Source organism: Oncorhynchus masou, chromosome 32 (genome assembly GCF_036934945.1).
Source record: "Oncorhynchus masou masou isolate Uvic2021 chromosome 32, UVic_Omas_1.1, whole genome shotgun sequence".
In the NCBI taxonomy this organism is placed as follows: Eukaryota; Metazoa; Chordata; class Actinopteri; order Salmoniformes; family Salmonidae; genus Oncorhynchus; species Oncorhynchus masou.
The window spans coordinates 7,118,217-7,136,365 of record NC_088243.1 but is presented as its reverse complement, the minus strand read 5'-3'; the positions used below and the strand labels follow the sequence as shown (position 1 = coordinate 7,136,365).

The following is an 18,149-nucleotide window of genomic DNA, read 5'->3' as shown; positions in this document are numbered from 1 at the left end:
GAACTGTTTGGGCATAATGACCATCGTTATGTTTGGAGGAAAAAGAAGGGAGGCTTGCAAGCCAAAGAACACCATCCCAACTGTGAAGCAAGGGGGTGGCAGTATCATGTTGTTGAGGTGCTTTGCTGCAGGAGGTACTGGTGCACTTCACAAAATAGATGGCATCATGAGACAGGAAAATTATGTGGATATATATTGAAGCAACATCTCAAGGCATCAGTCTGGAAGTTAAAGCTTGGTCGTGGGGTCTTCCAAATGGACAATAACCCCAAGCACACTTCCAAAGTTGTGGCAAAATAGCTTAAGGACAACAAAGTAAAGGTATTGGAGTGGCCATCACAAAGTCCTGACCTCAATCCAATAGAACATTTGTGGGCAGAACTGAAAAACGTGTGCGAGCAAGGAGGCCTACACACCTGACTCAGTTACACCAGCTCTGTCAGGAGGAATGGGCCAAAATTCACCCAGCTTCTTGTGGGAAGCTTGTGGAAGGCTACCCGTAACATTTGACCCAAGTTAAACAATTTAAAGGCAATTGCTACCAAATTCTAAGTGAGTCTATGTAAACGTCTGACCCACTGGGAATGTGATGAAAGAAATAAAAGCTGAAATAAATCATTCTCTATACTATTATTCTGACATTTCACATTCTTAAAATAAAGTGGTGATCATAACTGACCTAAGACAGTGAATTTTTACTATGATTAAATGTCAGGAATTGTGAAAAACAGAGTTTAAATGTATTTGGCTAAGATGTCTGTAAACTTCCAACTTCAACTGTAGCTATAGTTAAAGAGAGTTAGAAACTCAGCAAAAAAAGAAACATCCCTTTTTCAGGATCCTGTATTTCAAAGATAATTTGTTAAAATCCAAATAACTTCACAGATCTTCATTGTAAAGGGTTTAATAAACATTGTTCCCCATGCTTGTTCAAATTTTTTTGTTTTTTTGAATTTTACCTTTATTTAACCAGGCAAGTCAGTTAAGAACACATTCTTATTTTCAATGACGGCCTGGGAACAGTGGGTTACCTGCCTGTTCAGGGGCAGAACGACAGATTTGTACCTTGTCAGCTCGGGGGTTTGAAATTGCAACCTTGTGGTTACCAGTCCAACGCTCTAACCACTAGGCTACCCTGCCACCCTGTAAAGACCTGTAAACAATTAATGAACATGCACCTGTGGAACTGTCGTTAAGACACTAACAGCTTACAGATGGTAGGCAATTAAGGTCACAGTTATGAAAACTTAGGACACTAAAGAGGCCTTTCTACTGACTCTGAAAAAAAAATGCCCAGGGTCCCTGCTCATCTGCGTGAACATCCCAACATAACACCGCGGGACAGGTACAGGATGGCAACAACATCTTCCCAAGTTACAACAGGAATGCACAATCCCTCCATGAGTGCTCAGACTGTCCGCAATAGGCTGAGAGAGGCTGGATTGAGGGCTTGTAGGCCTGTTGTAAGTCAGGTCCTCACCAGACATCTCCGGCAACAACGTTGACTATGGCACAAATCCACCATCGCTGGACCAGACAGGACTGGCAAAAAGTGCTTTTCACTGACGAGTCGCGGTTTTGTCTCACCAGGGGTGATGGTCGGATTCGTATTGATCATCTAAGGAATGAGCCTTACGCCGAGGCCTGTATTCTGGAGCGGGATCGATTTGGAGGTGGAGGGTCAGTCATGGTCTGGGGCGGTGTGTCACAGCATCATTGGACTGAGCTTGTTGTCATTGCAGGCAATCTCAACACTGTGCATTACAGGAAAGACATCCTCCTGCCTCATGTATTATCCTTCCTGCAGGCTCATCCTGACATGCCCCTCCACTATGACAATGCCACCAGCCATACCGCTCGTTCTGTGCATGATTTCCTGCAAGACAGGAATGTCAGTGTTCTGCCTTGGCCATTGAAGAGCCCGGATCTCAATCCCCTCCTGTCTCAATTAATGCAGCAGTAGTTTATGTGTCGGGGGCTAGGGTCAGTCTGTTATATCTGGAGTACTTCTCCTGTCTTATCCGGTGTCCTGTGGGAATTTAAGTATGCTCTCTCTAATTCTCTCTTTCTCTAATTCTCTCTTTCTTTCTTTCTCTCTCTCTCTCTCTCTCTCTCTCTCGGAGGACCTGAGCCCTAGGACCATGCCTCAGGATGACCTGGCATGATGACTCCTTGCTGTCTCCAGTCCACCTGGCTGTGTTGCTGCTCCAGTTTCAACTGTTCTGCCTGCGGCTATGGAACCCTGACCTGTTCACCGGACGTGCTACCTGTCCCAGACCTGCTGTTTTCAACTCTCTAGAGACAGCAGGAGCGGTAGAGATACTCTTAATGATCGGCTATGAAAAGCCAACTCACATTTACTGCTGAGGTGCTGACTTGCTGCACCCTCGACAACTTCTGTGATTATTATTATTTGACCATGCTGGTCATTTATGAACATTTAGACATCTTGGCCATGTTCTGTTATAATCTCCACCCGGCACAGCCAGAAGAGGACTGGCCACCCCTCATAGCCTGGTTCCTCTCTAGGTTTCTTCCTAGGTTTTGGCCTTTCTAGGGAGTTTTTCCTAGCCAACGTGCTTCTACACCTGCATTGCTTGCTGTTTGGGGTTTTAGGCTGGGTTTCTGTACAGCACTTTAAGATATCAGATGATGTAAGAAGGGCTATATAAATACATTTGATTTGATTGAGCATGTCTGGGACCTGTTGGATCGGAGGGTGACGGCTAGGGCCATTCCCCCCCAGAAATGTCTGGGAACTTGCAGGTGCCTTGGTGGAAGAGTGGGGTAACATCTCACAGCAAGAACTGTCAAAGCTGGTGCAGTCCACGAGGAGGAGATGCACTGCAGTATTTAATTCAGCTGGTGGCCACACCAGATACTGACTGTTACATTTGATTTTGACCCCCCCCTTGTTCAGGGTCACGTTATTCAATTTCTGTTAGTCACATGTCTGTGTAACTTGTTCAGTTTATGTCCCAGTTGTTGAATCTTGTTTTGTTCATTCAAATATTTACACATGTTAAGTTTGCTGAAAATAAACGCAGTTGACAGTGAGAGGACTTTTCTGTTTTGCTGAGTTTGATGAACATAGCTATAAATGAAGATAGCTATAAATGAAGATAGCTATAAATGAAGATAGCTATAGATGAAGATAGCTATAGATGAAGATAGCTATAGATGTAGACAGCTATAGACAAAGATACTTATAGCTCATGGGGTGAGGACATACCTGATCATCCGGAGAGCAATATCTGTTAATCATTTTCATCTGTTAGAGGAGAAAACAAGGGATTGCAATTTTAAGTGGAACTGCGTTAGAGCTGGCAAATCCACAGGCGCAACTCCTTGTGTTACCTTACTATGGACACTGACATTGGATTCAATGAAACCACACAGAACTTTATAACTTTATAACAAATCCCATGCTGATACGGTGGCATGGTCAGACCCTCTAATACTTTACTGATACTGTGGCATGGTCAGACCCTCTTATACTTTACTGATACTGTGGCATGGTCAGACCCTCTAATACTTTACTGATACTGTGGCATGGTCAGACCAGCTCTTATACTTTACTGATACTGTGGCATGGTCAGACCCTCTTATACTTTACTGATACCGTGGCATGGTCAGACCAGCTCTTATACTTTACTGATACTGTGGCATGGTCAGACCCTCTAATACTTTACTGATACTGTGGCATGGTCAGACCCTCTAATACTTTACTGATACTGTGGCATGGTCAGACCCTCTAATACTTTACTGATACTGTGGCATGGTCAGACCAGCTCTAATACTTTACTGATACTGTGGCATGGTCAGACCCTCTTATACTTTACTGATACTGTGGCATGGTCAGACCCTTTTTACTGATACTGTGGCATGGTCAGACCCTCTTATACTTTACTGATACTGTGGCATGGTCAGACCCTCTAATACTTTACTGATACTGTGGCATGGTCAGACCCTCTAATACTTTACTGATACAGTGGCATGGTCAGACCAGCTCTTATACTTTACTGATACTGTGGCATGGTCAGACCCTCTAATACTTTACTGATACTGTGGCATGGTCAGACCCTCTTATACTTTACTGATACAGTGGCATGGTCAGACCCTCTAATACTTTACTGATACAGTGGCATGGTCAGACCCTCTAATACTTTACTGATACAGTGGCATGGTCAGACCAGCTCTTATACTTTACTGATACTGTGGCATGGTCAGACCCTCTAATACTTTACTGATACTGTGGCATGGTCAGACCAGCTCTTATACTTTACTGATACTGTGGCATGGTCAGACCAGCTCTTATACTTTACTGATACTGTGGCATGGTCAGACCCTCTAATACTTTACTGATACTGTGGCATGGTCAGACCAGCTCTTATACTTTACTGATACCGTGGCATGGTCAGACCAGCTCTTATACTTTACTGATACTGTGGCATGGTCAGACCCTCTAATACTTTACTGATACTGTGGCATGGTCAGACCCTCTAATACTTTACTGATACTGTGGCATGGTCAGACCCTCTAATACTTTACTGATACTGTGGCATGGTCAGACCCTCTTATACTTTACTGATACTGTGGCATGGTCAGACCCTCTAATACTTTACTGATACTGTGGCATGGTCAGACCCTCTTATACTTTACTGATACTGTGGCATGGTCAGACCCTCTAATACTTTACTGATACTGTGGCATGGTCAGACCCTCTAATACTTTACTGATACAGTGGCATGGTCAGACCAGCTCTTATACTTTACTGATACTGTGGCATGGTCAGACCCTCTAATACTTTACTGATACTGTGGCATGGTCAGACCCTCTTATACTTTACTGATACAGTGGCATGGTCAGACCCTCTAATACTTTACTGATACAGTGGCATGGTCAGACCCTCTAATACTTTACTGATACAGTGGCATGGTCAGACCAGCTCTTATACTTTACTGATACTGTGGCATGGTCAGACCCTCTAATACTTTACTGATACTGTGGCATGGTCAGACCCTCTAATACTTTACTGATACTGTGGCATGGTCAGACCCTCTTATACTTTACTGATACTGTGGCATGGTCAGACCCTCTAATACTTTACTGATACTGTGGCATGGTCAGACCCTCTAATACTTTACTGATACTGTGGCATGGTCAGACCCTCTAATACTTTACTGATACTGTGGCATGGTCAGACCCTCTTATACTTTACTGATACTGTGGCATGGTCAGACCCTCTAATACTTTACTGATACTGTGGCATGGTCAGACCCTCTTATACTTTACTGATACTGTGGCATGGTCAGACCCTCTTATACTTTACTGATACCGTGGCATGGTCAGACCCTCTAATACTTTACTGGTACCATGGCATGGTCAGACCCTCTAATACTTTACTGATACTGTGGCATGGTCAGACCCTCTTATACTTTACTGATACTGTGGCATGGTCAGACCCTCTAATACTTTACTGGTACCATGGCATGGTCAGACCCTCTAATACTTTACTGATACCGTGGCATGGTCAGACCCTCTAATACTTTACTGATACTGTGGCATGGTCAGACCCTCTAATACTTTACTGATACCGTGGCATGGTCAGACCCTCTAATACTTTACTGATACTGTGGCATGGTCAGACCCTCTAATACTTTACTGATACTGTGGCATGGTCAGACCAGCTCTAATACTTTACTGATACCGTGGCATGGTCAGACCCTCTAATACTTTACTGATACTGTGGCATGGTCAGACCCTCTTATACTTTACTGATACTGTGGCATGGTCAGACCAGCTCTAATACTTTACTGATACTGTGGCATGGTCAGACCCTCTAATACTTTACTGATATTGTGGCATGGTCAGACCAGCTCTAATACTTTACTGATACTGTGGCATGGTCAGACCAGCTCTTATACTTTACTGATACCGTGGCATGGTCAGACCAGCTCTAATACTTTACTGGTACCGTGGCATGGTCAGACCAGCTCTAATACTTTACTGGTACCGTGGCATGGTCAGACCAGCTCTAATACTTTACTGATACTGTGGCATGGTCAGACCAGCTCTAATACTTTACTGATACTGTGGCATGGTCAGACCAGCTCTTATACTTTACTGATACTGTGGCATGGTCAGACCAGCTCTAATACTTTACTGATACTGTGGCATGGTCAGACCAGCTCTAATACTTTACTGATACTGTGGCATGGTCAGACCAGCTCTAATACTTTACTGATACTGTGGCATGGTCAGACCTGCTCTAATACTTTACTGATACTGTGGCATGGTCAGACCAGCTCTTATACTTTACTGATACAGTGGCATGGTCAGACCAGCTCTAATACTTTACTGATACTGTGGCATGGTCAGACCAGCTCTTATACTTTACTGATACTGTGGCATGGTCAGACCAGCTCTAATACTTTACTGATACTGTGGCATGGTCAGACCAGCTCTAATACTTTACTGATACTGTGGCATGGTCAGACCTGCTCTAATACTTTACTGATACTGTGGCATGGTCAGACCCTCTTATACTTTACTGATACCGTGGCATGGTCAGACCAGCTCTAATACTTTACTGATACTGTGGCATGGTCAGACCAGCTCTAATACTTTACTGATACCGTGGCATGGTCAGACCAGCTCTAATACTTTACTGATACTGTGGCATGGTCAGACCAGCTCTAATACTTTACTGATACAGTGGCATGGTCAGACCAGCTCTTACACTTTACTGATACTGTGGCATGGTCAGACCAGCTCTAATACTTTACTGATACTGTGGCATGGTCAGACCTGCTCTAATACTTTACTGATACTGTGGCATGGTCAGACCCTCTTATACTTTACTGATACCGTGGCATGGTCAGACCAGCTCTAATACTTTACTGATACTGTGGCATGGTCAGACCAGCTCTAATACTTTACTGATACTGTGGCATGGTCAGACCCTCTAATACTTTACTGATACCATGGCATGGTCAGACCAGCTCTAATACTTTACTGATACTGTGGCATGGTCAGACCAGCTCTAATACTTTACTGATACTGTGGCATGGTCAGACCCTCTAATACTTTACTGATACTGTGGCATGGTCAGACCAGCTCTAATACTTTACTGATACCGTGGCATGGTCAGACCAGCTCTAATACTTTACTGATACTGTGGCATGGTCAGACCAGCTCTTATACTTTACTGATACCGTGGCATGGTCAGACCAGCTCTAATACTTTACTGATACTGTGGCATGGTCAGACCCTCTAATACTTTACTGATACTGTGGCATGGTCAGACCCTCTTATACTTTACTGATACTGTGGCATGGTCAGACCAGCTCTAATACTTTACTGATACTGTGGCATGGTCAGACCAGCTCTAATACTTTACTGATACAGTGGCATGGTCAGACCAGCTCTTACACTTTACTGATACTGTGGCATGGTCAGACCCTCTAATACTTTACTGATACCGTGGCATGGTCAGACCCTCTAATACTTTACTGATACAGTGGCATGGTCAGACCCTCTAATACTTTACTGATACTGTGGCATGGTCAGACCAGCTCTTATACTTTACTGATACTGTGGCATGGTCAGACCAGCTCTTATACTTTACTGATACAGTGGCATGGTCAGACCAGCTCTAATACTTTACTGATACCATGGCATGGTCAGACCAGCTCTTATACTTTACTGATATTGTGGCATGGTCAGACCCTCTAATACTTTACTGATACTGTGGCATGGTCAGACCAGCTCTAATACTTTACTGATACCATGGCATGGTCAGACCCTCTAATACTTTACTGATACCGTGGCATGGTCAGACCCTCTAATACTTTACTGATACTGTGGCATGGTCAGACCCTCTAATACTTTACTGATACCGTGGCATGGTCAGACCCTCTTATACTTTACTGATACTGTGGCATGGTCAGACCCTCTAATACTTTACTGATACCGTGGCATGGTCAGACCCTCTTATACTTTACTGATACTGTGGCATGGTCAGACCCTCTTATACTTTACTGATACTGTGGCATGGTCAGACCCTCTTATACTTTACTGATACTGTGGCATGGTCAGACCAGCTCTAATACTTTACTGATACTGTGGCATGGTCAGACCCTCTAATACTTTACTGATACTGTGGCATGGTCAGACCCTCTAATACTTTACTGATACTGTGGCATGGTCAGACCCTCTTATACTTTACTGATACTGTGGCATGGTCAGACCCTCTTATACTTTACTGATACTGTGGCATGGTCAGACCCTCTAATACTTTACTGATACTGTGGCATGGTCAGACCCTCTAATACTTTACTGATACCATGGCATGGTCAGACCAGCTCTTATACTTTACTGATACTGTGGCATGGTCAGACCCTCTTATACTTTACTGATACTGTGGCATGGTCAGACCCTCTAATACTTTACTGATACTGTGGCATGGTCAGACCAGCTCTTATACTTTACTGATACTGTGGCATGGTCAGACCCTCTAATACTTTACTGATACAGTGGCATGGTCAGACCAGCTCTTATACTTTACTGATACTGTGGCATGGTCAGACCCTCTAATACTTTACTGATACCGTGGCATGGTCAGACCAGCTCTAATACTTTACTGATACTGTGGCATGGTCAGACCAGCTCTTATACTTTACTGATACTGTGGCATGGTCAGACCCTCTAATACTTTACTGATACTGTGGCATGGTCAGACCCTCTAATACTTTACTGATACTGTGGCATGGTCAGACCCTCTAATACTTTACTGATACAGTGGCATGGTCAGACCCTCTAATACTTTACTGATACTGTGGCATGGTCAGACCAGCTCTTATACTTTACTGATACCGTGGCATGGTCAGACCTGCTCTAATACTTTACTGATACTGTGGCATGGTCAGACCCTCTAATACTTTACTGATACTGTGGCATGGTCAGACCAGCTCTAATACTTTACTGATACCGTGGCATGGTCAGACCAGCTCTAATACTTTACTGATACCATGGCATGGTCAGACCTGCTCTAATACTTTACTGATACTGTGGCATGGTCAGACCTGCTCTAATACTTTACTGATACCGTGGCATGGTCAGACCAGCTCTAATACTTTACTGATACTGTGGCATGGTCAGACCAGCTCTAATACTTTACTGATACTGTGGCATGGTCAGACCAGCTCTAATACTTTACTGATACTGTGGCATGGTCAGACCAGCTCTTATACTTTACTGATACTGTGGCATGGTCAGACCTGCTCTAATACTTTACTGATACCATGGCATGGTCAGACCAGCTCTAATACTTTACTGATACTGTGGCATGGTCAGACCCTCTAATACTTTACTGATACTGTGGCATGGTCAGACCAGCTCTAATACTTTACTGATACTGTGGCATGGTCAGACCCTCTAATACTTTACTGATACCGTGGCATGGTCAGACCCTCTAATACTTTACTGATACTGTGGCATGGTCAGACCAGCTCTAATACTTTACTGATACGGTGGCATGGTCAGACCCTCTAATACTTTACTGATACTGTGGCATGGTCAGACCAGCTCTAATACTTTACTGATACGGTGGCATGGTCAGACCCTCTAATACTTTACTGATACTGTGGCATGGTCAGACCCTCTAATACTTTACTGATACTGTGGCATGGTCAGACCCTCTAATACTTTACTGATACCGTGGCATGGTCAGACCCTCTAATACTTTACTGATACTGTGGCATGGTCAGACCAGCTCTAATACTTTACTGATACTGTGGCATGGTCAGACCCTCTAATACTTTACTGATACCGTGGCATGGTCAGACCCTCTAATACTTTACTGATACTGTGGCATGGTCAGACCAGCTCTAATACTTTACTGATACGGTGGCATGGTCAGACCCTCTAATATTTTACTGATACTGTGGCATGGTCAGACCAGCTCTAATACTTTACTGATACCGTGGCATGGTCAGACCAGCTCTAATACTTTACTGATACTGTGGCATGGTCAGACCAGCTCTAATACTTTACTGATACCGTGGCATGGTCAGACCAGCTCTTATACTTTACTGATACCGTGGCATGGTCAGACCCTCTAATACTTTACTGATACTGTGGCATGGTCAGACCAGCTCTAATACTTTACTGATACCGTGGCATGGTCAGACCAGCTCTAATACTTTACTGATACTGTGGCATGGTCAGACCAGCTCTAATACTTTACTGATACCGTGGCATGGTCAGACCAGCTCTAATACTTTACTGATACCGTGGCATGGTCAGACCAGCTCTTATACTTTACTGATACTGTGGCATGGTCAGACCTGCTCTAATACTTTACTGATACCATGGCATGGTCAGACCCTCTTATACTTTACTGATACTGTGGCATGGTCAGACCCTCAAATACTTTACTGATACCGTGGCATGGTCAGACCCTCTAATACTTTACTGATACTGTGGCATGGTCAGACCAGCTCTAATACTTTACTGATACCATGGCATGGTCAGACCAGCTCTAATACTTTACTGATACCATGGCATGGTCAGACCAGCTCTAATACTTTACTGATACCATGGCATGGTCAGACCTGCTCTAATACTTTACTGATACCATGGCATGGTCAGACCAGCTCTAATACTTTACTGATACCATGGCATGGTCAGACCAGCTCTAATACTTTACTGATACCATGGCATGGTCAGACCAGCTCTAATACTTTACTGATACTGTGGCATGGTCAGACCCTCTAATACTTTACTGATACCGTGGCATGGTCAGACCCTCTAATACTTTACTGATACTGTGGCATGGTCAGACCCTCTAATACTTTACTGATACCATGGCATGGTCAGAACAGCTCTTATACTTTACTGATACTGTGGCATGGTCAGACCCTCTAATACTTTACTGATACCGTGGCATGGTCAGACCCTCTAATACTTTACTGATACTGTGGCATGGTCAGACCCTCTAATACTTTACTGATACCGTGGCATGGTCAGACCCTCTAATACTTTACTGATACTGTGGCATGGTCAGACCAGCTCTAATACTTTACTGATACCATGGCATGGTCAGACCAGCTCTTATACTTTACTGATACTGTGGCATGGTCAGACCCTCTTATACTTTACTGATACTGTGGCATGGTCAGACCCTCTAATACTTTACTGATACTGTGGCATGGTCAGACCAGCTCTTATACTTTACTGATACCGTGGCATGGTCAGACCCTCTAATACTTTACTGGTACCGTGGCATGGTCAGACCAGCTCTTATACTTTACTGATACTGTGGCATGGTCAGACCCTCTAATACTTTACTGATACCATGGCATGGTCAGACCAGCTCTAATACTTTACTGATACTGTGGCATGGTCAGACCAGCTCTTATACTTTACTGATACTGTGGCATGGTCAGACCAGCTCTAATACTTTACTGATACCGTGGCATGGTCAGACCAGCTCTTATACTTTACTGATACTGTGGCATGGTCAGACCAGCTCTTATACTTTACTGATACTGTGGCATGGTCAGACCCTCTAATACTTTACTGATACCGTGGCATGGTCAGACCCTCTAATACTTTACTGATACTGTGGCATGGTCAGACCCTCTAATACTTTACTGATACTGTGGCATGGTCAGACCCTCTTATACTTTACTGATACCGTGGCATGGTCAGACCCTCTAATACTTTACTGATACTGTGGCATGGTCAGACCCTCTAATACTTTACTGATACTGTGGCATGGTCAGACCCTCTAATACTTTACTGATACCGTGGCATGGTCAGACCCTCTAATACTTTACTGATACTGTGGCATGGTCAGACCCTCTAATACTTTACTGATACTGTGGCATGGTCAGACCCTCTTATACTTTACTGATACTGTGGCATGGTCAGACCCTCTAATACTTTACTGATACCGTGGCATGGTCAGACCCTCTAATACTTTACTGATACTGTGGCATGGTCAGACCAGCTCTTATACTTTACTGATACTGTGGCATGGTCAGACCCTCTAATACTTTACTGATACCGTGGCATGGTCAGACCCTCTAATACTTTACTGATACTGTGGCATGGTCAGACCAGCTCTAATACTTTACTGATACCGTGGCATGGTCAGACCCTCTAATACTTTACTGATACTGTGGCATGGTCAGACCCTCTAATACTTTACTGATACTGTGGCATGGTCAGACCCTCTAATACTTTACTGATACTGTGGCATGGTCAGACCCTCTAATACTTTACTGATACCATGGCATGGTCAGACCCTCTAATACTTTACTGATACTGTGGCATGGTCAGACCAGCTCTAATACTTTACTGATACCATGGCATGGTCAGACCAGCTCTAATACTTTACTGATACTGTGGCATGGTCAGACCAGCTCTAATACTTTACTGATACTGTGGCATGGTCAGACCAGCTCTAATACTTTACTGATACAGTGGCATGGTCAGACCAGCTCTTATACTTTACTGATATTGTGGCAAGGTCAGACCAGCTCTTATACTTTACTGATACTGTGGCATGGTCAGACCCTCTAATACTTTACTGATACCGTGGCATGGTCAGACCAGCTCTTATACTTTACTGATACCGTGGCATGGTCAGACCCTCTAATACTTTACTGATACTGTGGCATGGTCAGACCAGCTCTTATACTTTACTGATACTGTGGCATGGTCAGACCCTCTAATACTTTACTGATACTGTGGCATGGTCAGACCCTCTAATACTTTACTGATACTGTGGCATGGTCAGACCCTCTAATACTTTACTGATACCGTGGCATGGTCAGACCCTCTAATACTTTACTGATACTGTGGCATGGTCAGACCAGCTCTAATACTTTACTGATACCGTGGCATGGTCAGACCAGCTCTTATACTTTACTGATACTGTGGCATGGTCAGACCAGCTCTTATACTTTACTGATACTGTGGCATGGTCAGACCCTCTAATACTTTACTGATACTGTGGCATGGTCAGACCAGCTCTAATACTTTACTGATACTGTGGCATGGTCAGACCAGCTCTAATACTTTACTGATACTGTGGCATGGTCAGACCCTCTAATACTTTACTGATACTGTGGCATGGTCAGACCAGCTCTAATACTTTACTGATACTGTGGCATGGTCAGACCAGCTCTAATACTTTACTGATACTGTGGCATGGTCAGACCCTCTAATACTTTACTGATACCGTGGCATGGTCAGACCAGCTCTTATACTTTACTGATACCGTGGCATGGTCAGACCCTCTAATACTTTACTGATACTGTGGCATGGTCAGACCAGCTCTTATACTTTACTGATACTGTGGCATGGTCAGACCCTCTTATACTTTACTGATACCGTGGCATGGTCAGACCCTCTAATACTTTACTGATACTGTGGCATGGTCAGACCAGCTCTTATACTTTACTGATACTGTGGCATGGTCAGACCCTCTAATACTTTACTGATACCATGGCATGGTCAGACCCTCTAATACTTTACTGATACCGTGGCATGGTCAGACCCTCTAATACTTTACTGATACTGTGGCATGGTCAGACCAGCTCTAATACTTTACTGATACTGTGGCATGGTCAGACCCTCTAATACTTTACTGATACCGTGGCATGGTCAGACCCTCTAATACTTTACTGATACTGTGGCATGGTCAGACCCTCTAATACTTTACTGATACTGTGGCATGGTCAGACCCTCTAATACTTTACTGATACTGTGGCATGGTCAGACCCTCTTATACTTTACTGATACTGTGGCATGGTCAGACCCTCTAATACTTTACTGATACTGTGGCATGGTCAGACCCTCTTATACTTTACTGATACTGTGGCATGGTCAGACCCTCTAATACTTTACTGATACCGTGGCATGGTCAGACCAGCTCTTATACTTTACTGATACTGTGGCATGGTCAGACCAGCTCTTATACTTTACTGATACTGTGGCATGGTCAGACCAGCTCTAATACTTTACTGATACCGTGGCATGGTCAGACCAGCTCTTATACTTTACTGATACTGTGGCATGGTCAGACCAGCTCTTATACTTTACTGATACTGTGGCATGGTCAGACCAGCTCTAATACTTTACTGATACTGTGGCATGGTCAGACCAGCTCTAATACTTTACTGATACTGTGGCATGGTCAGACCAGCTCTAATACTTTACTGATACTGTGGCATGGTCAGACCAGCTCTTATACTTTACTGATACTGTGGCATGGTCAGACCCTCTAATACTTTACTGATACTGTGGCATGGTCAGACCAGCTCTTATACTTTACTGATACTGTGGCATGGTCAGACCAGCTCTAATACTTTACTGGTACTGTGGCATGGTCAGACCAGCTCTTATACTTTACTGATACTGTGGCATGGTCAGACCCTCTAATACTTTACTGATACTGTGGCATGGTCAGACCAGCTCTTATACTTTACTGATACTGTGGCATGGTCAGACCCTCTAATACTTTACTGATATTGTGGCATGGTCAGACCCTCTAATACTTTACTGATACTGTGGCATGGTCAGACCAGCTCTAATACTTTACTGATACTGTGGCATGGTCAGACCTGCTCTAATACTTTACTGATACTGTGGCATGGTCAGACCCTCTAATACTTTACTGATACTGTGGCATGGTCAGACCCTCTAATACTTTACTGATACTGTGGCATGGTCAGACCCTCTAATACTTTACTGATACCGTGGCATGGTCAGACCCTCTAATACTTTACTGATACCGTGGCATGGTCAGACCCTCTAATACTTTACTGATACCGTGGCATGGTCAGACCCTCTAATACTTTACTGATACCGTGGCATGGTCAGACCCTCTAATACTTTACTGATACCATGGCATGGTCAGACCCTCTAATACTTTACTGATACCGTGGCATGGTCAGACCAGCTCTAATACTTTACTGATACCGTGGCATGGTCAGACCCTCTAATACTTTACTGATACCATGGCATGGTCAGACCCTCTAATACTTTACTGATACTGTGGCATGGTCAGACCAGCTCTAATACTTTACTGATACCGTGGCATGGTCAGACCCTCTAATACTTTACTGATACCATGGCATGGTCAGACCCTCTAATACTTTACTGATATTGTGGCATGGTCAGACCAGCTCTAATACTTTACTGATACCGTGGCATGGTCAGACCCTCTAATACTTTACTGATACCATGGCATGGTCAGACCCTCTAATACTTTACTGATACTGTGGCATGGTCAGACCAGCTCTAATACTTTACTGATACCGTGGCATGGTCAGACCCTCTAATACTTTACTGATACTGTGGCATGGTCAGACCAGCTCTAATACTTTACTGATACTGTGGCATGGTCAGACCAGCTCTAATACTTTACTGATACCGTGGCATGGTCAGACCCTCTAATACTTTACTGATACTGTGGCATGGTCAGACCAGCTCTAATACTTTACTGATACCGTGGCATGGTCAGACCCTCTAATACTTTACTGATACTGTGGCATGGTCAGACCCTCTAATATTTTACTGATACAGTGGCATGGTCAGACCAGCTCTAATACTTTACTGATACTGTGGCATGGTCAGACCAGCTCTAATACTTTACTGATACTGTGGCATGGTCAGACCCTCTAATACTTTACTGATACTGTGGCATGGTCAGACCCTCTAATACTTTACTGATACCGTGGCATGGTCAGACCCTCTAATACTTTACTGATATTGTGGCATGGTCAGACCAGCTCTTATACTTTACTGATATTGTGGCATGGTCAGACCAGCTCTTATACTTTACTGATACTGTGGCATGGTCAGACCCTCTAATACTTTACTGATACTGTGGCATGGTCAGACCCTCTAATACTTTACTGATACTGTGGCATGGTCAGACCCTCTAATACTTTACTGGTACCGTGGCATGGTCAGACCCTCTAATACTTTACTGATACTGTGGCATGGTCAGACCCTCTAATACTTTACTGATACTGTGGCATGGTCAGACCCTCTAATACTTTACTGATACAGTGGCATGGTCAGACCAGCTCTAATACTTTACTGATACTGTGGCATGGTCAGACCCTCTAATACTTTACTGATACTGTGGCATGGTCAGACCAGCTCTAATACTTTACTGATACTGTGGCATGGTCAGACCCTCTAATACTTTACTGATACTGTGGCATGGTCAGACCCTCTAATACTTTACTGATACTGTGGCATGGTCAGACCAGCTCTTATACTTTACTGATACTGTGGCATGGTCAGACCAGCTCTTATACTTTACTGGTACCGTGGCATGGTCAGACCCTCTAATACTTTACTGGTACCGTGGCATGGTCAGACCCTCTAATACTTTACTGATACCGTGGCATGGTCAGACCCTCTAATACTTTACTGATACTGTGGCATGGTCAGACCTGCTCTAATACTTTACTGGTACCGTGGCATGGTCAGACCCTCTAATACTTTACTGATACAGTGGCATGGTCAGACCAGCTCTTATACTTTACTGATATTGTGGCATGGTCAGACCAGCTCTTATACTTTACTGATATTGTGGCATGGTCAGACCAGCTCTTATACTTTACTGATACTGTGGCATGGTCAGACCCTCTAATACTTTACTGATACTGTGGCATGGTCAGACCCTCTAATACTTTACTGATACTGTGGCATGGTCAGACCTGCTCTAATACTTTACTGATACTGTGGCATGGTCAGACCCTCTAATACTTTACTGATACTGTGGCATGGTCAGACCCTCTAATACTTTACTGATACTGTGGCATGGTCAGACCAGCTCTTATACTTTACTGGTACCGTGGCATGGTCAGACCAGCTCTAATACTTTACTGGTACCGTGGCATGGTCAGACCAGCTCTAATACTTTACTGGTACTGTGGCATGGTCAGACTAGCTCTAATATTTTACTGGTACCGTGGCATGGTCAGACCAGCTCTTATACTTTACTGATACTGTGGCATGGTCAGACCAGCTCTAATACTTTACTGGTACCGTGGCATGGTCAGACCAGCTCTAATACTTTACTGGTACCGTGGCATGGTCAGACCAGCTCTAATACTTTACTGGTACTGTGGCATGGTCAGACTAGCTCTAATATTTTACTGGTACCGTGGCATGGTCAGACCAGCTCTAATACTTTACTGGTACCGTGGCATGGTCAGACCAGCTCTAATACTCTACTGGTACCGTGGCATGGTCAGACCAGCTCTAATACTTTACTGGTACCGTGGCATGGTCAGACCAGCTCTAATACTTTACTGGTACCGTGGCATGGTCAGACCAGCTCTAATACTTTACTGGTACCGTGGCATGGTCAGACCAGCTCTAATACTTTACTGGTACTGTGGCATGGTCAGACTAGCTCTAATATTTTACTGGTACCGTGGCATGGTCAGACCAGCTCTTATACTTTACTGATACTGTGGCATGGTCAGACTAGCTCTAATATTTTACTGATACAGTGGCATGGTCAGACCCTCTAATACTTTACTGATACTGTGGCATGGTCAGACCCTCTAATACTTTACTGATACTGTGGCATGGTCAGACCAGCTCTTATACTTTACTGATACTGTGGCATGGTCAGACCCTCTAATACTTTACTGATACTGTGGCATGGTCAGACCAGCTCTTATACTTTACTGATACTGTGGCATGGTCAGACCCTCTAATACTTTACTGGTACTGTGGCATGGTCAGACCAGCTCTAATACTTTACTGGTACTGTGGCATGGTCAGACCAGCTCTAATACTTTACTGATACTGTGGCATGGTCAGACCCTCTAATACTTTACTGATACTGTGGCATGGTCAGACCCTCTAATACTTTACTGATACTGTGGCATGGTCAGACCAGCTCTAATACTTTACTGATACTGTGGCATGGTCAGACCCTCTAATACTTTACTGATACTGTGGCATGGTCAGACCCTCTAATACTTTACTGATACTGTGGCATGGTCAGACCAGCTCTTATACTTTACTGATACTGTGGCATGGTCAGACCCTCTAATACTTTACTGATACTGTGGCATGGTCAGACCAGCTCTTATACTTTACTG

The 18,149-nt window shown here is 44.1% G+C and overlaps 1 protein-coding gene across 1 annotated transcript in view; it reads right to left on the bottom strand.

The window, feature by feature from the left end:
• Nucleotides 1-18,149, bottom strand: part of LOC135525511 (gamma-2-syntrophin-like) — an 89,050-nt gene that overhangs the window by 20,591 nt on the left and 50,310 nt on the right. The window contains exon 11 of the mRNA XM_064953183.1: nt 3,233-3,271. Coding sequence (XP_064809255.1) covers nt 3,233-3,271 — 39 coding nt within the window. The remainder of the gene's footprint in view (nt 1-3,232; nt 3,272-18,149) is intronic.